This window comes from Phoenix dactylifera, chromosome 18 (genome assembly GCF_051530095.1).
Source record: "Phoenix dactylifera cultivar Ajwa chromosome 18, Ajwa_hap1_PhDact_Kaust_v1.1, whole genome shotgun sequence".
NCBI classification, from domain to species: domain Eukaryota; kingdom Viridiplantae; phylum Streptophyta; class Magnoliopsida; order Arecales; family Arecaceae; genus Phoenix; species Phoenix dactylifera.
The window spans coordinates 18,100,353-18,124,099 of record NC_143207.1 but is presented as its reverse complement, the minus strand read 5'-3'; the positions used below and the strand labels follow the sequence as shown (position 1 = coordinate 18,124,099).

Sequence of the window (23,747 nt, the reverse complement as noted above, 5' to 3'; positions counted from 1 at the left end):
TTATTTGCATCGGCCCAACTTCCCGCGTCGGCCCAACTTCAGCGCGACCCGTTTAACCCGTCCACCGCCCGCGACTTCTCGACTTCGTGAGTTCGTGGCCTTAGGGATTTAGGGTTTGTGCTGCCGTCGCCTCTCAAGTCTCAAGTTTCTTCCCTAGTCCCCTCTCCTCTCCTCCCGATTCTTCGCCTCCCAAGCCCTCTCCTCCAGACCACCGCCTCCGCCCTCTCCTCCTCCGTGTGGATAAGTTCGGCCTCTCCATCGACGGCCACCGCGGCGGCTCGAGGACCACACTCCACCGTCCGCGACTTCTCCTTAGTTAGGGACTTAGGGTTAGGGTTTGTGCCCCGCCCGAGCTCTATTCCCTCCCTCAGTCTCTCTCGAGTCTCTCCCCTCTCCTCTCCTCCGGATTCTTCGCCTCCGGAGTCCTCTCCTCCGGACCTCCACCTCCGCCCTCTCCTCCCCCGTGCCGACAACTTCGGCCTCCCCATCGACGGTGACCGCGGCGGCTCGACGGGTCCTGGGAACCAAGGTTGAATCTCTGCTCGACTGCTCCTAAAGAGGTCGGATCCTCTGCTCTACCGAGGTAAAAATGATCCACCTTTTCTTCTTTCGGCTGGGGTGATCTTTTTTCGGTTCCTCCCTTCTTCTATTCTCTGTGGGGTTTATCCTAGGCTAGCTTCTTCTATTCTCTATGGGGTCTAAAATTTTGGCTCTGTTTTCTTCATTTATTTTTTTATTTTTTTTTTCGTTTACAGTTTGAGTTGCGAATGCTTTTTGGTATAAACAGTCTAGTAGAGTAGTAGTTCTTGTGGAAGATTCTACATAGATTCTGCACAAGAATAATTGTTTTTAAGTGGTATTTTTTTGAATGCTGGTAAAACCCCAAGATGCATGCCGTCATGTTATACAAAATACTGTAGCTTTCTTAGAATGAGAGTGTCATTTTTTTGGAAAAATAATAGTAAGATTTATGCTTAAAGCGTTGATCCTCTTAGTAAGACTGTAAGAGGGGCTTTCTTTGGCCTTAAAATCATTGGTTATAATAAGTTCACTGTCTTCATATGTTATGCTTCCTTCTGCTTTAATAACTTGCCTTTTGTTGATTTGTAATTTTGTATACTTCAACACAGGGTGGGAGATTTTGTATTCAAAAATTTTGTATACATAAGAAGTATTGTGCTTTCCTAGCATCAGAGGCAATCATGTATATTGACATTTGTTCTATGTGATGCAGATAGTATTTTCGGGCAATTCCATATGTAAATTGATGAATGAACAAATAACTTATATTCTTTATGTTCAGCTTTTTGGTAAAGATTGAATAATTTTTTAATGCCAATGATGTTGGGACGATTTTTATAATGTTTTCTACATTTATCTTCTTTTTTTTCTTGTGCTGCTTAATGTATAAAACAGGTTGGGTCGGGCTAAGGCCTAAGGCTAACAGCCTAAGGATAACATGATGCTACAATGCACAGCATTCCAATCATGGTTGCCTGCGACGGCCATTATCACAGTTTAAAGCTACAATGCACATACTGGCCGGATAACATGATCCTTATCTTTTGCTCAAAACACACACACAATGCCTGTCGTATATAGATGTGGAAGTTTATAGCAATAAATTATCTATATTTGAATCTAATGTTTGCTTATGAAATTTAATTGATAAATTCTTTTTTGACATCTTTTTTCTCAAGAAATAATTCTGAAGAATAGCACTGCACATTGTGAATCAAGCAAAGCCATCTTTTAACATACTAATGCTAAATTAGCCACCATAATCTGAAAGAAAAAAAAGAAGATTACTGTTAAAGTAGTTTTCTTTTAAATTTTCAGTTAATGGTTGCTTATAATATTATGCAAATTTCGGAATTAGACCATCATTCATCATAGCTGTAACAGTATGGTCAGAACCCTGCTTTTAAGGTATAACTTCTCTGCCGAAAGAATTATCCAAGAATTAAACCCAAAACAACATTCAAAGAAATAATCAGAAGGCATATTACAATATATGCTTGAAAGAAACCTTTCAGAACCTGTACTTTGAGATCTTCCCAGAAACACCTCAAGCCTTGAAGAAGCATGTTTGTGTTTCTCATGTCTATCTTTTTTTGCATCAATAAGTTTTTTTTTTTTTTTTTAAGGTTCAAATAACCATCTTTAAAGAAGAAAGGATCAACGTGAAAACATTGGAACGTCAGGGGGCAACTTGAAAAGACCATCTTGAATACAAGTCGAAGAGGGCAGAGGGCCTGCCTGAAAAACAGAGGAGCCAAAGAGGGCTTGTCTGGGTCGTCCAAGCGGAGAGCGATCCCCTTCCAAGCTCGAGAGCGAATTTCCAGCGAGAACCATGCAGGTACTCCGATTTCTCCTCTGAATTAATCTGTGGGGTTTTGGATTAATGCCTTTTGATCCAAAACCCTAGGAATGTTCCCTCCTTTGCTAGTTTTTGTGGGTCGATTAGTTTCTTTTTTGCTTAATTTTGAACCCTAAGTCCTCACTGGAGTTGAAAGCGAAGGAAAAATATGAAGAAAATTTATAGGCTTGAATTGAATAGTCTAAATCAGGCTGCGTGCCCTTCTAGAGCTTTTGTTTTTATAAATTTAGAAACCCTAGTTCGTAGTTTGGTACTTAAAGCATAGAAAAGGCCTACTTTTGATAAATATCAACATTGTTAGATGACTAAACTAGGTATTGAAAATCGCCCATCATAACGGCCCTCCGCCGCGAAAATCGCGGCGGTCGAGCGCGATCCGCGGCCGTGATCGGCCGCGGTGTGACCGGAGGGGGGGTGCCGCGGGATACCCACGGCGCCCTTGCCCCATTTGTCCCCGAAGGAGCCGGAGAGGATCGCAATCGCGATCCTCTGTTCTGGTCCTCCCAAAAATAGGAACGGGGCTGAAGTCGGCTGGGGCTGCCGACTTCAGCCCCATATCTCACAGTTTGTGTTTCTCATGTCTATCTTTTTTTGCATCAATAAGTTGTTTTTTTTTTTTTTGAGAGAGAGAGAGAACGGGAGGCCATGCCACCCAACTTTATTGAGGAAACTGTTTACAAAAGAACTCTGGAGCTTCAGAAGGTACAAGGAAAGAATAAAAGGTTACAAGGTTGTAAGAATTTTGAAGAAAGTTCTAACAAGCAAAACTACTAGGAACAGAGCAACAGCAAGGAATAGAGCTGAATTGCGATCAGAAGTAGGCTTCAGTGTGTTTCTCATGTCTATCATTCTTCTCCCTTCTTCCTCTTCTTATAACATGAAAATGTTTTTCTTTCTCATATTTACTGCAAAATGCAAGCTTAAGGTTTTAAAACAACCTCCCTTGGTCACATCTATGTCCCGATCAGCTCCCAAAAAGTAAAGCATCTTCTTCACAACATAAGACAGAGATGGCTTTGGCTCCTAGAAAAAGCTACCTAGTGGATATAAAATCCAAAAGAAGTTAAAAGAATAATGTTCTCTTGTTGACATATTTATGAAACCCAATCAAGCCAAAAATCTCCTCCAATGAAGCCTGGCCAATAAACCAAAGGAGGCGAAACTCTTTTTTCCCAACATCTTCATCACATGCTAGGCTGTAACACTGTTCAAGATCCCACCTTGCTGCCTTTTTCCTTCTCTCTGTACTGTTGGGCAGCATAAATAGCGTTAGGTTGGCCTCTCATCAAGCAATTCTCAAGCATGCATTGTTCTAGTGGTGGTGGGTGGAGTTAAAAAGTGTTGTCCCCCCTCACCAGTCCACCACTCTCCTCCATTCCAAAGGCCACCTTCATTTCACCAGTCTCTCTCAAGCCTCCTCCACTATCTCCAGCCTATAAGAACCATCCGACAACCCCATGCAGGGAATCCACACATCCATGTCCTTGTGCACCCACTCCTCTACAATGTCCTCCATCGGGCTGTCAAACACTGACAACAGCGTCCGCTCCAGGCGAGCTCACCGTCGGCATGACTCTGGTGAGCTCGACGTCTTCGAGGCAGTACGCTACTTTGCCGGTGCCATGGACGAAGTTGGTCTCGCCGGAAGAATTGGTCCTCAGAGAGTCATTGGGGAAGACGGTGTGCTTTGGAGGGAAGAGAGGAAAAGTTTGGACACACCAATGACGACCATACCTCCCCAAGAGTGCCAAGGGGTGGAGAAATGCCATTCCAATGAGAGGAAGGGTAAGCAACCAAGCTCCCCTGGTACTAGGTTGGCTAGCTTTCTAAACTCTATATTTAACCAAACTGGTTCTAAGAGGAAATCCAAGTCTTGCACCACCGCCAAGTCATCGAAGGATGGAGAGTTAGAAGAGAGGCCTGGAGGGAGGAGTAGGAGGAGTTGCCACTCCCGGAGCACCCCTCCCCCTCACACCAACATCCCAGCAAAGTCGCAGGAGGAACAGTGCGGAAGCTATAAGTTGGCCCATGGCCAGCCAAAGGTGGCAACTTTCTGTCCACAAAGAGAGGTTTGGGATGAGAGAAGGGTACAAGGGGAGACTTGGCTAGCTGAGATAGCTAAGTTCAGTGATAGACTTCATGACAAAAGCAAGGTTTTGGGTGGTGGGAAGCTTGATGTGGCTTGGAATGAAGGGCTGTTGGAGAACAGATGGGTGTTACATAGAAATAAAGAGGGGTTCTTCGAGAAGCATGGGGAATGTGGGGATGAGTTTAGAAGAAAGGAGGAGAGTATGGAGGATAATGGAGGGGAGACTGACTCCAGCTCTGATCTTTTTGAGTTGAAGAATATTGAGTTTGGGGAGTTCTCAAGTGGACTGCCCTTCTATGGGACCACAGAAATGGAGATAGTTGAGAGAGGATCTTCCATTACTAGTGTTCCCTTTTAAGAACCTATATTCTGTGTCACTTTTTTGTTTCAATTTTTCTGACTTATATTTTTTATATATGGGGATTGGTTGTGATCAGATGTATCTCTCTGGAGTGAAAATAGAACAGAAGAAGCTTCTGTTGTAAAGCTAATATTGCTTCTGATGATCTGCTTCTTCTGTTGTTCATGATTATACTAAAAAGTTACTTTTTATCCTTGTAAAGCGCTCTCTCTCTCTCTCTAACACAATTGGTGCTGCTAATATCACATTGAATTATCATTGCTCCATAGTGATGGCATGGAAAAAGATTTGAGACCTAAAAGGTGGGGGCAATGAATGGTGCTCTGATATCTTACTCATTTAATGCTTCTTGTTAGCTTAGATATAAAATTCAGCAGTGACCAAGCCCCAAATTTGCTAATTAATAATAGTGGATCTCACTTTTCATTACTGAACATGTTTTAGTCAATCTAATTATGGATTGAACATAGGATGATACATAGATGGAGATGTCAATGTCAGAAATGATGATTAAAAGAAAGGATATATTACAAAAAACAAGAAAGCAGGAGGGGGGAAAGTCCTCCAATAAGCAATGCTTCTTTTTCTTCTTTTGTTAAATCAAGGCAACTAAAATCCATAAAAGTTGTAGAGATTTAAAAATTACAGCTAGACAATGGATCCTTCCCCACTTTCTCCTCTTCTTGTAAAGCTGCACCTTTCCCATCACTGGAAGTGGGAAAGTTGGGTTGGATTGGATTAAGTCTGACTGGACCTAGATCCAACCCAAATTGGCTTCAAGTTAATGGATCTTATGAGATGTCAAAGAAGATCCAACCCATGAATCGATAGGTTTGGGATGGTTTCTTTCTTAATTTTGAACTTTTTAAGGCATAATTATTAAGTTTGGTTATGGATTAGGTCCGGGTCAAGCCGAATAATGGTCGGATCCTGCATTATAATAGTCCCAATTGCACCTCACCTTTTCCAAGACAACAGAATTGATAATCAAGCAAACAATATCTTTGTGAACCAAGAGTTTATCAATGTTTGGTTGATCTTGGAAATTGTTAGATCTCAACACTACTGAGAGTGAAAATGGAAAGTACATCTATCTTTTGGTGTCCCACAACATCTGTATACATACACTCAAATTAGGTCATCTCATGAAAGGAAACAAAAAATTGGAAGTAAGCTTGTGCAGCAGTGAAAATTCTATTAATGTGGGGTCTTTCTAGTTGTTTTTCACAGTGATAAGAGAGAGAGAAACAAAGGGAGCATCCATGACAAACAGTGAGGAGAAGACCACTTCATTTGTTATTGAATGCAGCCATAGATTGCGGGGGACAGACTTATTATTTTAGAAGAGGGTGAGATGTTCCTGTCTCGCACGCGTGCATGTCTGGAAATCTAACAGATGGCTAAAAATCTATACACATTTGAGGAACAGCAGAACATTTCCTTTTGAGAGTAAACAGCAGACATGTTCCTGTTTCTACCCTCTTCTCCATGTCAGGTCTCAGCTGGAAGTTAACCAAGGAGGAGTAGTGATGAGAACAACATAAAGCTAATTAACAAGAAGAGATTACACTCCATCCAGACAAAAATAAAATGAAAAATACAACTGGATTTCCTCACTGAAATCCTAGCTTGTTGGAGTACTCTAATAGCAATAGCAGTCCTGAGAGAGGAAATTAAGTCCAGCTAATGCGGCCAAAACAATCTGCTAGCTAACTTGATTATATCTTCTTCACCTGAAAATTTGTTTCTAAAGATCATGCACTATATACCTTTCGCTAATTCTCTCCATACAATACATATAATTTAGGAGGAAAGATGAGCTCATGAAAACAATACATATGACAATAATTTGCATGAGAGCATCATTGTGCTAATAACTAAGTGAAATGTCTACCACTTGATTCATAATAAGTGTTAGCTAGCTTGCTTTGCAAAGGAGTAATGCATAACTTGTCAGTTAGACAAATCTTTTCTTTGATGATCATTATAGGACTAAAAAATATAAATAATACTTTTTTGATGAGTTTCTAAATTTTTATAAATAGTATTAGAACAGATTTGATTCACAGTCCATATGGATCATTGGATCATGGGTCTCCATGCAAGCATGGGTTTAGTTCCACACTGAGACGGCTTAATGCATTTGGGGGCCTAAAGTAAACTCACTAAGAGAGGTCTTATTCTTTTTAAAAAAGTGATAAAAAATTTTAATAAGTGCAAAATATTTTAAAAATTTATTTAAAAATAATTAGTCTAGCTTTCTGAGATGCAAAAGTTACTAATCAAATTTTTGTACTCAAGATTCATTAAACTTTTGTACCTTTTTTTTCATACCCACGTTCATATTTTCTATTAGACATTTGAAGCGGTGCCGGAAACTGGCGAGTGGAGTTGGAGAAGAGGCCGAAGTCGCAACAAGAACACGTATGAGTAGCTGAAATCCTGAGAAGCAAAACAATCCTGAATTCAAACTTCAAAGATTAGAAAAAGAATAGAAAAAGAAAATATATTTCATTAGTAAAAAATATTTTTTTTGGATGAAATTGATAATCAAGAAATTACTATTTTTGTGACTGATATTTTAGTTCAAATAACCATCCTAAATCCTCTTCGGATGAGAGCTATGGCTGTTCTTGTCTTTTGATGCCCATCATGGTTGCATCACAATTCACATTGCGTCAGAAAATATGGGTAACTGGATTGCAAATTTTTAAAGAAGAAAGGATCAACGTGAAAACATTGGAACGTCAGGGGGCAACTTGAAAATACCATCTTTTCTTGTATTCTCAAGTCGAAGAGGGCAGAGGGCCTGCCTGAAAAACAGAGAAGGAGCCAAAGAGGGCTTGTCTGGGTTGTCCAAGCGGAGAGCGATCCCCTTCCAAGCTCGAGAGCGAATTTTCAGCGAGAACCATGCAGGTACTCCGATTTCTCCTCTGAATTAATCTGTGGGGTTTTGGATTAATGCCTTTTGATCCAAAACCCTAGGAATGTTCCCTCCTTTGCTAGTTTTTGTGGGTCGATTAGTTTCTTTTTTGCTTAATTTTGAACCCTAAGTCCTCACTGGAGTTGAAAGCGAAGGAAAAATATGAAGAAAATTTATAGGCTTGAATTGAATAGTCTAAATCAGGCTGCGTGCCCTTCTAGAGCTTTTGTTTTTATAAATTTAGAAACCCTAGTTCGTAGTTTGGTACTTAAAGCATAGAAAAGGCCTTCTTTTGATAAATATCAACATTGTTAGATGACTAAAACTAGGCATTGAAATAAATTTTAGGATTTGATTCGTTATTATTTATGCTTAGCTTAGTTTCTTTCAGTATTATCGTCTCCTAGTTGTTGCATCCTTTTGATACATGGTTGGTTCCTTGTCTGCTATTCTGGAGTATTTGGCTACTCTGCTTCTAGCTGAACTTGCTGATGGATCATATATGCTTTGGCATTAGTCATATTTAATACATGTGAAATATGGCTATAAATTTGCAAGGCTATTTAGGGTGGGAGTATATCTGATTCTTGGTATTGTTGCGAACAGTGCGAAGTTATTTGACTTTTTCTTAAGATATGATTAGTTAGCTTATATGGGAAATTGACAATCAGCCAACTGTTTATTTCAGTATGTGAAATAAGTAGAATCACTTGAAACTCTAAAGAAAATTCACTCCTTCAGTATAGATTGGATGTAAACCACTTGTGAAATATTTATTTTTGTCATTTTTTAGTTTTTCAAACAAACCAAGCTGTACTTCTTTTTCTATTTTTAACAATTAAAGACACTCTGATTGATAATATATCTTTGCTGAATTTGGAGCTTCAATCTAGCTGTCATATGCATTGCAAATTGTTCTTCATGACGCTGGTAGATGGAGTGTTATTTTTTGGTAGTTAAGAGCACTCTATTTTGGGGTGTACCGAGACAAGTCAGGGAAAAAAAGTAAAGAAAGATTAGTGTAAGGGGAAGTTTAGAATAATTATTCGAACATGAGCCTAATAGAGTGAAAGGAACTTATATTTTTTATGGAGGAGGGAATAAAATGAATTAATTTGAGAAATTAGGGTAGGTAAAACAAACTGTTATAGGAAGAAAATAAGCAATGAAGAAGCAAAAAAAACAAATTAGGTAACTTTTTTGGAACTGCGGTGGGCCTTCCTTGGGCCGGGGGCCTTAGGCGGTCCATATTGGATCCATCTAGATCCCAAATGGCTCAGATCCGGGTCCAACTTGGAGACCGCATAGAAATTTCTATACACGCGGTCTCCCGCCGCCTCGTGCCCCCAATATCTAAAGCGTCGCGCAGGCTGGCTGAGAGCGATCCCCTTCCAAGCTCGAGAGCGAATTTCCAGCGAGAACCATGCAGGTACTCCGATTTCTCCTCTGAATTAATCTGCCCTTCTATGGGACCACAGAAATGGAGATAGTTGAGAGAGGATCTTCCACTACTAGTGTTCCCTTTTAAGAACCTATATTCTGTGTCACTCTTTTGTTTCAATTTTTCTGACTTATATTTTTTATATATGGGGATTGGTTGTGATCAGATGTATCTCTCTGGAGTGAAAATAGAACAGAAGAAGCTTCTGTTGTAAAGCTAATATTGCTTCTGATGATCTGCTTCTTCTGTTGTTCATGATTATACTAAAAAGTTACTTTTTATCCTTGTAAAGCTCTCTCTCTCTCTCTCTCTCTCTCTAACACAATTGGTGCTGCTAATATCACATTGAATTATCATTGCTCCATAGTGATGGCATGGAAAAAGATTTGAGACCTAAAAGGTGGGGGCAATGAATGGTGCTCTGATATCTTACTCATTTAATGCTTCTTGTTAGCTTAGATATAAAATTCAGCAGTGACCAAGCCCCAAATTTGCTAATTAATAATAGTGGATCTCACTTTTCATTACTGAACATGTTTTAGTCAATCTAATTATGGATTGAACATAGGATGATACATAGATGGAGATGTCAATGTCAGAAATGATGATTAAAAGAAAGGATATATTACAGAAAACAAGAAAGCAGGAGGGGGGAAAGTCCTCCAATAAGCAATGCTTCTTTTTCTTCTTTTGTTAAATCAAGGCAACTAAAATCCATAAAAGTTGTAGAGATTTAAAAATTACAGCTAGACAATGGATCCTTCCCCACTTTCTCCTCTTCTTGTAAAGCTGCACCTTTCCCATCACTGGAAGTGGGAAAGTTGGGTTGGATTGGATTAAGTCTGACTGGACCTAGATCCAACCCAAATTGGCTTCAAGTTAATGGATCTTATGGGATGTCAAAGAAGATCCAACCCATGAATCGATAGGTTTGGGATGGTTTCTTTCTTAATTTTGAACTTTTTAAGGCATAATTATTAAGTCCGGGTTATGGATTAGGTTTGGTTATGGATTAGGTCCGGGTCAAGCCGAATAATGGTCGGATCCTGCATTATAATAGTCCCAATTGCACCTCACCTTTTCCAAGACAACAGAATTGATAATCAAGCAAACAATATCTTTGTGAACCAAGAGTTTATCAATGTTTGGTTGATCTTGGAAATTGTTAGATCTCAACACCATAGTGGAAAGTACATCTAAAATCAGAACTGTGCATCTTTTGGTGTCCCACAACATCTGTATACGTAGACTCAAATTAGGTCATCTCATGAAAGGAAACAAAAAATTGGAAGTAAGCTTGTGCAGCGGTGAAAATTCTATTAATGTGGGGTCTTTCTGGTTGTCTTTCACAGTGATATGAGAGAGAGAAACAAAAGGAGCAGCCATGACAAACAGTGAGGAGAAGACCACTTCATTTGTTATCGAATGCAGCCATAGATTGCCGGGGACAAACTCTATCATTTTAGAAGAGTCTGAGATGTTCCTGTCTCGCACGCGTGCATGTCTGGAAATCTAAAAGATGGCTAAAAATCTGTATACATTTGAGGAACAGCAGAACATTTCCTTTTGAGAGTAAACAACAGACATGTTCCTGTTTCTACCCTCTTCTCCATGTCAGGTCTCAGCTGGAAGTTAACCAAGGAGGAGTAGTGATGAGAAGAACATAAAGCTAATTAACAAGAAGAGATTACACTCCATCCTGACAAGAATAAAATGAAAAATACAACTGGATTTGCTCACTGAAATCCTAGCTTGTTGGAATACTCTAATAGCAATAGCAGTCCTGAGAGAGGAAATTAAGTCCAGCTAATGCGGCCAAAACAATCTGCTTGCTAACTTGATTATATCTTCTTCACCCGAAAATTTGTTTCTAAAGATCATGCACTATATACCTTTCGCTAATTCTCTCCATACAATACATATAATTTACGAGGAAAGATGAGCTTATGAAAACAATACATATGACAATAATTTGCATGAGAGCATCATTGTGCTAATAACTAAGTCAAATGTCTACCACTTGATTCATAATAAGTGTTAGCTAGCTTGCTTTGCAAAGGAGTAATGCATAACTTGTCAGTCAGACAAATCCTTTTTTTTGGTGATCATTATAGGACTAAAAAATATAAATAATACTTTTTTGATGCGTTTCTAAATTTTTATAAATAGTATTAGAGCAGATTTGATTCATAGTCCATATGGATCATGGGTCTCCATACAAGCATGGGATTTGTACTTTTTTTTTATATTCATATTTTCTATTAGACATTTGAAACGGTGCTGGAGACTGACGGGTGGAGTTGGAGAAGAGCCGAAGTCGCAACAAGAACAACAAGAACTGAAATCCTAGAAGCAAAACAATCATGAATTCAAACTTCAAAGATTAGAAAAAGAAAAAAAAGAAAATATATTTCATTAGTTAAAAATATTTTTTTTTGGATGAGGAAATTGATAATCAAGAAATTACTATTTTTGTGACTGATATTTTAGTCCAAATAACCATCCTAAATCCTCTTGGGATGAGAGCTATGGCTGTTCTGGTCTTCTGATGCCCACCACGGTTGTATCACTGGATTCACATTGCGTCAGAAAATATAGGGGACTTGATTGCAAATTTTTAAAGAAGAAAGAACCAACGTGAAAAAATTGGAACGTCAGGGGGCAACTTGAAAAGACTATCTTTTCTTGCATTTTCAAGTCGAGGCTTTCCTTGCATTCTCAAGTCGAGGCTTTCCTTGCATTCTCAAGTCGAAGAGGGAAGAGGGCTTGCCTGAAAAAATAGAGAAAGAGCCAAAGAGGGCTTGTCTGGGTCCTCTGGGAGAGAGAAGAAAGAGAGACTGGCGGGAGACGCCGAAGAGGGTGGAGTGCCGGATCCCGGCGGTGCTGCCGTGCCCGCCGCCGAAGGAGAAGAAGTCGCCGGCGAGGGCTTCGCCCAAGAGGCCAAGAACAGCTACTTCCACCTGCCGGCGCCAGATCTAGAAGCGTTCTTCGCCGGTTCGCTCTCGCGACTCGCGCCCCGGCCTCGAAGGGAGATGTCCTGCGGCTCCTGCCGAGAGAGGAGAGTCTCTCTCAGAAATGAAAAACCTCTCTCTCTCAGCTCTCTGGCTCCCCTTCTTTCTCTGGAGAGGAGAGAACTCCGAGAAGCCGAGGAGGGGGGAGAGGAGAACAGCCAGAAAAACTGAAATGCCTGTGGGATTTGGAACTGTTTCGCAGGGAGCTTTTTTGGGACTGCGGTGGGCCTTAGGCGGTCCATATTGGCTCTGTTGAGAAGGCCATATAGATCCCAAATGGCTCAGATCCGGGTCCAACTTGGAGACCGCATAGAAATTTCTATACGCGCGGTCTTCCGCCGCCTCGTGCCCCCAATATCTAAAATGTTGGGCAGACTGGCTGAGGGCGATCCCCTTCCAAGCTCGAGAGCGAATTTCCAGCGAGAACCATGCAGGTACTCCGATTTCTCCTCTGAATTAATCTGTGGTGTTTTGGATTAATGCCTCTTGATCCAAAACCCTAGGAATGTTCCCTCCTTTGCTAGTTTTTGTGGGTCGATTAGTTTTTTTTTTGCTTAACTTTGAACCCTAAGTCCTCACTGGAGTTGAAAGCGAAGGAAAAATATGAAGAAAATTTATAGGCTTGATTTGAATAGTCTAAATCAGGCTGCTTGCCCTTCTAGGGCTTTTGTTTTTATAAATTTAGAAACCCTAGTTCGTAGTTTGGTACTTAAAGCATAGAAAAGGCCTACTTTTGATAAATATCAACATTGTTAGATGACTAAACTAGGTATTGAAATAAATTTTAGAATTTGATTCGTTATTATTTATGCTTAGCTTAGTTTCTTTCAGTATTATCGTCTCCTAGTTGTTGCATCCTTTTGATACATGGTTGGTTCTTTGTCTGCTATTCTGGATTATTTGGCTACTCTGCTTCTAGCTGAACTTGTTGATGGATCATATATGCTTTGGCATTAGTCATATTTAATACATGTGAAATATGGCTATAAATTTGCAAGGCTATTTAGGGTGGGAGTATATCTGATTCTTGGTATTGTTGCGAATAGTGCGAAGTTATTTGACTTTTTCTTAAGATATGATTAGTTAGCTTACGTGGGAAATTGACAATCAGCCAACTGTTTATTTCAGTATGTGAAATAAGTAGAATCACTTGAAACTCTAAAGAAAATTCACTCCTTTAGTATAGATTGGATGTAAACTACTTGTGAAATATTTATTTTTGTCATTTTTTAGTTTTTCAAACAAACAAAGCTGCACTTCTTTTTCTATTTTTAACAATTAAAGACACTTTGATTGATAATATATCTTTGCTGAATTTGGAGCTTCAATCTACTGTCATATGCATTGCAAATTGTTCTTCATGACGCTGGTAGATGGAGTGAAAATATGTTCTGTTATTTTTTGGTAGTTAAGCGCACTCTATTTTGGGGTGTACCGAGACAAGTCAGGGAAAAAAAGTAAAGAAAGATTAGTGTAAGGGGAAGTTTAGAATAATTATTCGAACATGAGCCTAATAGAGTGAAAGGAACTTATATTTTTTATGGAGGGAATAAAATGAATTAATTTGAGAAATTAGGTAGGTAAAACAAACTTATATAGGAAGAAAATAAGCAATGAAGAAGCAAAAAAAACAAATTATGCCTTCTCTTTCTCTCTATAAATTCTTTTTCAAAGGGAAGGTTATACATCTGAACTAATTTAGATCCATCAGAAGGCAAAATTTCAATAAATTCTTACCTCTGCTTTTCTTTTTTGTTGGTAACTGGGCAAATCCTATAGAAATTGACCAAGTGGAAATTGCGGCTGTGAAAAGCATTGACGTGGAGGAGATTTTCACAGTTTTCTGTGGCAAATTTGGTGAATGTATACAATATACATCTATATGATGACTTTGATTTTATCTTGCTTTCTGGATGTAATTATGTGTAGGCCAAATAAATATCTCCCAAAGCATTGGATTAGTCACAGATAATTGGCAAATGTCATGGTTTGCAGGTCGCAACTTGATCCGTATAGAATTTCACTGAGAAATAAGATGGATGAAACTAACACATATATGAGTGCTTTGTAGATTTATCTCAGGGGGGAACCTAAAGAAACATACTATTTTACCTTTGTTAGATGAGGCACTAGTATTGAGTTTTGGATCGAAATCAGTTTATTTCCTATTTCTTCCACCTAATGAGTGGATTTTCTGAATACCTCTAGCTAGTCTACGTATCCAAGAGACATATTATAATGATATTCTGTTTTGTTCTTCCACAATTGGATTCCAATTCTTGATCATTTTGCTTGTCTTCCATGGAGGACTGGTGGATGATTTTTGTTTGGGCTATGTGATTTTTTCCAAAAAAAATTAAAAGTGAGGATTCTATAGATGAATCAACTGAAATTGAGATAGTGAAATAATAAGTTTATTTGAATACTAGGAAAAGGAAACAGGTAATCCTTGTGGCTTCTTGATTAATTTCTGAGAAGTAGAAACAATAGGTAACTCAATAAAGGATAAACAATTGAATATAATTCTTTCAACAGAGAGTGCTAGAACTGAGGTATAAGAAGAGATCGAGATAAAGGCAAAGGTGCAGGGTTAGAAGGCTCGTAAATGAGATTGAGTGCAAAATTCACCGTAAAACTAGTTAAGACAAGTGACAAATCAACACTCAATAGGTGATTTTCTTTTAGGTAGATGAAAAATTGGTAGATATCAATGTGATCAGTTTTACAACCTATATTAAATCAGTATCAGTTCAAATTTTCTATGGTTTGGGATGGAAGAGGCTCAAGTGTCATCATGGATGGCTAGGAAGGAGGAGGCTTAACCTTGAAGTTTAAGAGATAAAAAACTTATAGGAGAAAAAGAAGTTTACATTGAAAGCTTGGAGAAAGTATCATCCTATAATTCCAAACTACCACTCTGCCCCTGCTCTTATACAGTCTTCAGCACTTGATGATAATGGTTGAACCTCCTTCATCCTTATCAATCCATGATATTTATAAACAATTTGGATCAAAATGAAGCCACCTACCAGCTAGAAATTAATAAGTGCTCTCACAAGAACTAATCACTGGGAAAATTCACTCTTTTTTTGTGACCTTTACTTTTTTTATACCTTATATCCCTTGACACCAGAATTAGGGGATCAAATGCCGAGTCGGAGGTAAGGAGATAGCACAAGTGGAATCAGGTAAATGCTCTTCTCCCACAAGGAATCCACCAAGAGGATAGGAGCATAAGATAAAAAAGGAGAACTCCAACTCCAATGCCTAATGCTGAATTTTCATTCAACTTGTCAAATTTATCACTATATATCTTATTCCATACAAAGTGCCCCTATATATAGGCATAGACATGAGACGTGTCCCCATCTCTATGCAGACAAAATAAAACAATCAATTCACCCTTGACTAGAAGGGATGAAAGTGCAAAATATGAAAAAAGACATCATGAAGTACTAAGATGACACATAATACTAGAAGTTCACATGAAAAACTAAAAGACGTTAATCAAACAATTAATTTCTTATAATTAATGATAGGACTCATAATTAATGATGGCTTAAATAATTTGGAGAAATTCAAATGCCAGCTCATGGGACATTTTTTGTGTCATCCCTTTTTCTAATGGCTTACCCAAGAAAAAACAGGGAAAAAAATAAAACCCTCTTAATGATATTAAAACTCATAAGTATGTTTATTATGATTTCTTTTTACCAATATACCATTTTCTGAGTGCTGGGACATAGACCGGAAGGTTATGATGTATGACCTTAGTGTTTCTCTGTTACGATCATGCACATCAACTTTTATGTATCTTTATCTACATGTATCACTTCCTAAAGGACCTTCTTATAAGTATCTATGTTGCATTGGAGACATCCAGTTTTCTTTATTCAGTTGTTGATTGGTCTTTCTTTTTCTTTTTCCCATTGATAAAGTAGGATGAAAGCATCTGCCCAGTGTTTAAGTTGCTTTTCTACAGTCCTTGTTCCATAAGAGTCTGCTTAGGTTCCCACCAAGTCTTCGAGTGCACCAAAGCAGCTTATTTAGGGAGCTCGTTGTAAGCCTGTTATCATATTAATTCTTAACCCATGTCTGGAGGTAGATCACTTTGTGAGTGTAGTATTTCTCCTTCGACATATCGGGCTACTCTAGTTTTATCATCACAGGGTTGATGGTTATCTTTATGCATTGATTTCAGATGTTTTTATTCACACTTTAGTACTTGTGCATAATCATGCTCTACCATGAAGTCAGAATTTTGGCTTAAGATAAAACTAAATTTTTTGCTTACAATATGTCTGAACTGATTTTTTTGTGTTGTTCTCAGGCCAGCGACAGGTTTAACATTAATTCTCAGCTTGAGCATCTTCAGGCTAAGTATGTTGGTACAGGGCATGCTGACTTGAATAGATTGTGAGTTTCCAAATATTGATAAATCATCCCTTCTTACCTACTTTCGTAAATTTGATTAATTTATAGATCTAAATTTGTTTGTCCCACTTTTTCAAAACAGTGAATGGGCAGTAAACATCCAACGTGATAGTTATGCATCATATATTGGCCACTACCCCCTCTTGGCATATTTCGCCATTGCTGAAAATGAATCCATTGGAAGAGAACGCTACAATTTTATGCAGGTATGGCATTCTTAGATATTATTGCTATATAATTCTATATATTATATAGACCTCATATGTGTTTGTCTTCCATCAGACCACCAAAATAATAAAGTTTAATATGTGGGTCTGCAGAAGTGTGAAAGTAGTACATATAACTTAATGATGTGCTGATTCACATATGAAAAGTTTAGAATTTAAGTTGCTTCTCCTTTTGTTTGTTCACTATTTGAGATAAATACCTATCAGACATACATGTTCCTTTCCTTTATAACAAGGCCCTAAAGTTCACAATGTATTTGCTAAGTGTATTATTTTAATGGAAAAGCTTGAGCAGGATTACTGTTGCAAAGCACCCTTTCTTAAGATGCTCTACAAAAGTTGGTATTATAGTGACACAATATATGAGGAAACCTTTATAATGATGTCTCAAGTGATCATTGATATTTCACTGAGATTCTTAAATGTTTAAAGGAATAAATGCAATTTATATATATATATAACAATATTTATTAGATCATTCTAGAACCTACTATATTTAATCCTATTTTAAAGATAGGATTTTGTCAATCATTATGAATAGAAATTTGGTGAAGTAAGATATTCCGGGTAAATAGTTTGCCATCTATAAGAATCTTGCCTATGAAAAATTCCACATGTGCTTTATATAAATGCCAAGGCTTGAATAAACTTTAAATTTAGCATTCCATTTCACTTAAATAACTGGAGTTTGTTTATATTTTTTCAAATGAGTCTGCAGGAGTCAAGCCATGCACTTTAGTCCTGAAAGGATGTCCTTCGGGATTAAGATTTTCATGAGGATACATATGATAGCAACAACAAGAACATGCTTGATAAGGGTTATTCCTACCAATGTGGTACATGAGAGTAAAGCTTGGCTGTCACTGAGCTGAGCTTGGAGATGGCCCATGATGGCTTTGTCAAAATTTATCAACTTACGTAATAATACTTGGTTTTTCTCTTCTAAGTACAACTCTCCAAGAAATCATTTTCTGAAGCTTTTCTCAAAAAGATGAGTACTGATTTTAAAGTTTTAGTTGATGCTTTTATGCCTGAGGAAGACGGATAATAATAATTTCCAAGTGAAACGGTCTTCTGAAAGTGGGGTAAAAGAACGTCCAGGCTAGGTTGGTGATTTTGGTGATCTTTTAGCCTAGAGACATGCTATGAGGGTGACTTAAAGTACCCCTTGTAGAATATGTTGATGTAAGGTGAGGGAATCACTTTGGTCTCAACTCAAATTATGGTAAGCCATTAACTTCATTTAAGAATCTGAATGAAGTGATACACATCATGTAATATAACATACCTCAATTATATGATATGTATTTTTATGCAATTTAATATATTAATTTTCCCAACTACCAATTCTATGAGTTGATTCTTGTGAATTAAAGGAGTCTTTCTTAGTTTCTAATCCATATGGCACTGTTATTCCTTTGATATTGCTTGTGCTGGTGCTCCTTGAATTGCATCAGTTGTGATGGGTGCCATGTATATGACTTTAATATATAGGATGAAATGATGCACTTTTGTTAGGGAACCTAGGTGAATCTTGCTATGTAAAGTTTTATTAAGATATGCTATTCCTTTTGATGAAAAAGAACTAAAGATGACTTGAACCATTCTGGAAGAATGCAAATATCCCCAAATTTTGTGCGCAAATAGTTCCTTTTGTTTTGCTAATTTGAATTGCATGGTAGTTTACTTCTTGATCTTTCTTACAGAAAATGCTGTTGCCTTGTGGACTTCCTCCCGAGAGAGAAGAGGATTGAAGTATTTTCGAAGCAAGCACTGCAGCAAATACTCTTCCATCGTATATTAGCTTTGTTTGAAAGAGGAGGAGAAAGCATTATTATTGCATCCATATCGAGCATGATGACAATGTCTTTTTAGTGGACTCTTGGGTTTACATGAGGGATGTGGACTTAAGATAGTCTGTACTCGTTTAGGTGGCACTTTGTTTTGCTTCTGTTAGGATTTCTGGCGAACCTGTTTCAGTGAGATGGTTAAGTTTGCTTGGTTTTAAATGCTATAAACGTTAGGTCTTGATTGTGTACGCAGCATGGTGTTTTTATTTAAGCAGGTAAGCCATTGAGAACAATTTTTAACAGTTTTTTGTGTGATGGTTGAGGAAGAACTCTGTGCTCTGCTCGGCTCCTTGAAAATATTGTCAAGCAATACTTGCTGGACGTAGGTACTATGCATTGCTCCACGCTGATCAGCTTTTGAGAAGTCTTTTCACCTGAAGTTTTATCAGATTATTTTGCAACCAAAGCTCTAAGAGTTCACCCAGGTCATCCCCACCGAAAAACCTCTAATCTGATTTTTATTGTAGTTTATTTTATTTTTTATTTGGGCAGTGCCTGCTGTGCTAATAAATCTGGCAGCTTATTCAACTTAAAATCTCTCCAGAATTTATTACTCAGCATCCAATGAGGGGTGGCAATCAGGCCGGGTCAGACCAATTGGATAAAAAAAAGACAAAAACTTGTCAATCCGAACTCTACCTATATATTAAATGGGTCTAGAATCTAAATATTGATAAGACTATTTTATTAAATAGATAATCTAATCTACCAGTTGGATTAAGTTAAATGGGTAAGTATTGCCATCCCCAATTCAGCCGGCACTTGATGCTGGCAGGTTGTCAATGGTTAAAAAGTCTCGTACCACAGTTATTTTAATTTATCACTTCATTCAGTAAGTTTCAAATGTTGTTTAAAAAGGCCATTCAACCTTTTTTTTTTTTTGCTAATACGGGTGGATCATATCTGTCGGGTACAGATACACCCAATAAAGTCAAAAAATAGGATACCTCGGAGTGCCAAAGGCAACTCCCCATCACCTGTCCACAATGTGTCTCCGGAATGGCGAGCTACAAATGCAGCCACCCAATCCGCAGCCCCATTGGCTTCACGGTAGATGTGCTTGGCCTGAAAGGCCTCTCCATCCCTCGCCATAGTCCATATATCACGAAGCAAAGGGTGGTCACTACTGTCACCCTTAGGACCCTCTCGGATCCAACTGATAACGGTGGCAGAATCACCCTCTAGGGTGATAGACCTAGCCTGTAACACGCACCGGGCATGTCGAAAGCCTGCCCAGGCAACGCTCAGCTCCGCACTCGGAACCGAGGTATCAAATAAGTGACTACCACCAGCGGCTACAACCCTAGCGAAAGGGTCCCGAATGACGAAGCCCGCACCACCCCTCGTGCCACCATCCAGGACTGACCCGTCAAAATTGACCTTGAGGAAACTCGGGGGTGGGGGCTCCCAGGTGAAAAACACCGTGTGAGATACTGCCGAAGCATGGTGGGGGCCCCAGATGTCCCGAGCTGTCAAGGTCCCTCCAGTGGTGGAGGCATGACACATCTCTGCCGCCTGACTACGGGCACTCTCGGCCACAAATCTCGGCGACATACATCGTTCACCAAATATACGAGCGTTCCTGGCCAACCAGATCTGGTAGGCAGTGCAGCTCACTCGAGTCACCTCCTGACGAAGCGCCGGGGACTCCGAGGCCTAGCGCATGGCCCGTAAGTACTGGTCCCTACAGATCCATACCGGCTGCGGGACCCCTGCCAGACGCCAAGTATCCCTCGCCCTAGAGCACCGAAACAAGGCATGGTCGACCGTCTCGGCCACACCGCACACCCCACACTCTAGGGGGATCCTCAAACCTCGTCCACCAAGTACTGCTCTCGTTGGAAGACGGTCCCAGACCACCTTTCAGAGGAACAGCGTAACCCTCGGGAGGAGGCCCAATCGCCAGATCCAGGCACAGTCAGGACCAGGTACATACTCCCGCCTAAGAATGCGAGAAAGGACGCTCATCCTGACTTTGGGACTGGTCGAGGAGCTCCACACTCGTACATCTGGTCCACCACTCTGTGGCAGAGGGAGGGAGCGAATCCGCTCCGCCAGATGCTCCCCGAAGAAGCGGGCTAATCGAATCTCGTCCCATCCAGCCTCCCCGGGAGTCATAAGATCACAGACCTGTAAACCCTCCCCAGCCTCAATACTAACAGTAGTCGGCCAACGGCACAGGGGGAGGCCATCAACCCATGAGTCCCTGGTCACTTCAATACTGCGGCCATCGCCTATCAGCCATCGAGTGTGATCCGACACCATGGGCACATATCTCGCAATCTCACGCCATAAAAAGGAACACCCCCGCCCTCCTCGAACCCCGCCCTCCCGGCCTACCCCCCCATAGCGGGCGGTCATGATCCGGGTCCAGAAACTCTGCGGCTCCAGGATGAAGCGGGAAGCATGCCGGGCGAGGAGCAACTCTCGTCTCTCCCGGAGAGACAACACCCCAAGGCCACCCTCCCTGAGAGGGAGGCAAATACTCTCCCATGCCACCAGGTGCACCCCACGGCCCCCCCAAGCGAGCCCCATAAGAAGCCCCGAATCAGTCGCTCAATCTTTAGTAGGACGGATCTTGGTACCACCGTGCAAGTCATGAGATAGATAGGCATAGAGCCCAAGACAGATCTAATCAGCAAAACTCTACCCATCATAGATAGAGACGCTGCTCGCCAGCCCTCTAGCCTACTTTGGACCCGTTGCACCATCCCGGAGCACTCAGATACACGCAGTCTCCTACCTGTAATCGGAACACCCAGGTATGTCCAGGTCCCGTCCTGCTCAGGCATCTCCAGAATCCTCCGAATCTCACGTCGAACCCCGGGTGGCGAACTCGGGCTAAAGGAGATAGAGGATTTCTGGGCATTCACTCTCTGACTAGATGCATAGCAATAGGCGACCAAAGCCCGCCTAATAGCCAGGGCATCTGCTGCGCGGGCACGCGTCAGGAGTAGGCAGTCATCGGCGAATAGTAAATGGGATATCGGCTGGGCCCCTAGAGCTGGGACGTAAGCCTCCAGCTCTCCGGCGGCACATGCAGCCCGCAGCAATCGAGACAAAACATCAGAACAGATGATGAATAGGTACGGGGATAGCGGGCATCCCTGCCGAAGCCCCATAGTAGAACTAAAGAATGGGGACGGAGAGCCGTTGATCAAGATGGAGAACCGCGGACTCCGAACACACCCCATAACCCAACCAATCCAGGTCTCATGGAAACCCAGACTCTCCAAAGCTCGCCTAAGAAAACTCCACCTGATTCTATCGTAAGCTCGCTCCATATCCAGCTTGATAGCCATCAGGCTTCGACGCTTCGGGGCCCGTCGAAGATCCCACATCATCTCTTGGGCCACCATAGCGTTATCGAAAATACTCCTACCTCCAACAAAAGCACCTTGCTCTTGACAAATAATGCCGGAGAGAAAAGGCTTCATACGATCCATCAGAATTCTTGCCACCACTTTGTATAAAGTAGTGCACAAACTGATCGGTCTAAAGTGGCTCGGCTCGGACGCATCCGTTCGCTTAGGTATAAGCGTGACAAAAGTGGCCTTCCAGTCGTCAGGCATACCTGACCGACTAAAGAAACACAGGACCGCTTCTACCACTGCGAACCGAACGATGCTCCAGTATCTCCGGAAAAAGAAAGGAGGGAAGCCATCTGGGCCCGGAGCCCTGTCCTCGCCCAGTGCCCAGACAGCCTCTCGCACCTCCCCCTCCGTCACTGGTCGAACCAATAGTGCATTCGCAGCCACCCCGATTTGGGATTCAGCTCTCGGGAGCAGGCCGGCAACGTCCGACCCACTATCCTCCGTCCAACGGGAGCGAAAGAACTCGAGTAGGAGGTGGCTAATCGCCGAATCATCGTCCACCCAATGACCCCGCTCATCCCGCAAGGAACGAATAGTGTTCCTCTGCCTCCTAATAACCGTCGATCGGTGAAAGAAACTAGTGTTCCGGTCACCCTCTCTGACCCACTGAATTCTGGATTTCTGTCTCCAGAAAATCTCATGTTGCCGTAGGATCGAGTGGTGGGTGGCGAGTAGTCCCCGGAGACTCACCATATCAGCCTCTGGGAGCACGCCCACCTGATCCTCTCTACTTTGGAGGTCAGCAATCGCACCCTCCACATCTTCCAGCTTCCTAAAAATATCACCTACGACCTCCCGATTCCAGCGGCGTAGCCGTCGCTTGGTCAATTCCAGTTTTCGTGAAAGATGTCGATTCCAGCTTGGCCATTCTACCTTTTCTTTGGTAGACATTTGATAACGATGACAACTAGTTCAAATCCAACTCTCTGCTTTTTACCATCTTCAAGCTTCCTTCTGAAGTGAATGCATATGGTAAGAGGTCACTGGATTGCCCATAAGCTCAGGACTGCTAATTCTATAGTCTTAACCTGAATTGTTAGAAAATAATTGACTTTAAATGCTAATATTATAATTGATAAGCTTATTGAATCAAGTTTGGATTGGGGCTAGATCTGAATTGATAACCCAATTGATGATCCAATAAAAATATGTGGATTCCAGAATATAGAAATGCTGTGTTAAAAGATGTTTCATATGTGTCAACACATGCACTACACAGCATGAGTTAATTAAAATCCAATTTTTGATTTTGACAAAAACCATCAGATGTAAGATATCTAAAATCTAGAATAATAAAAGGCCATAGTTGACTTATGGAAACTACTTGGCATCTTAACAAGCTCAAAAATTCTGAGTCAAGTTTGTCAATTGAACTATAGAAGCAACAAGATTGTTCATGACCCTTAGCCCTTGACTGTTCCACAAATCCAACATAAGGGAACAGCTTACTGCTATAGTAGAAGGACGTTATGCATATCATGAATGAATCATGATAATTAACTGGGGATAGTTCCTTGTGAGACCAAAATTATGATATCAGTATGCCATAAATTATATTGTCAGGATATTATGCAGAAACAACCTGTGCCATTATATTCAGTGGCTAAAAAGATTAAGGGAAGGAGAATATCCTCAAGAAAAAGATGAAGCGAAGGAG

At 40.5% G+C, this 23,747-nt stretch overlaps 3 protein-coding genes across 6 annotated transcripts in view; all 3 read left to right on the top strand.

The window, feature by feature from the left end:
• LOC103695878 (two-component response regulator ORR24-like) overlaps positions 1 to 23,747 on the top strand; it is a 91,852-nt gene that overhangs the window by 13,137 nt on the left and 54,968 nt on the right. The gene's annotated exons all lie outside the window — the stretch shown is intronic.
• On the top strand, positions 35 to 18,958 carry LOC103700706 (uncharacterized protein At4g14342). 4 transcript variants are annotated; one of them, XM_088714234.2, is made up of 6 exons: positions 81 to 583; positions 2,148 to 2,359; positions 7,187 to 7,746; positions 16,536 to 16,621; positions 16,722 to 16,845; positions 18,573 to 18,958. In XM_088714234.2, exons 3-6 carry the CDS (start codon positions 7,741 to 7,743, stop codon positions 18,618 to 18,620), a joined length of 264 nt encoding a protein of 87 aa, XP_088570360.1. In that variant the 5' UTR covers positions 81 to 583; positions 2,148 to 2,359; positions 7,187 to 7,740; the 3' UTR covers positions 18,621 to 18,958. The 4 variants fall into 4 exon arrangements, with proteins under 4 accessions (XP_038978837.1, XP_088570360.1, XP_038978836.1 ...); XM_039122909.3 differs by lacking the exon at positions 7,187 to 7,746 and having other exon boundaries at positions 35 to 583; XM_039122908.3 differs by lacking the exons at positions 81 to 583; positions 2,148 to 2,359; positions 7,187 to 7,746 and adding an exon at positions 9,088 to 9,182.
• Positions 2,567 to 6,428, top strand: LOC120112350 (protein BIG GRAIN 1-like E). Its single transcript, XM_039131420.3, has one exon. It carries the CDS (start codon positions 3,838 to 3,840, stop codon positions 4,825 to 4,827), a length of 990 nt encoding a protein of 329 aa, XP_038987348.2. The 5' UTR covers positions 2,567 to 3,837; the 3' UTR covers positions 4,828 to 6,428.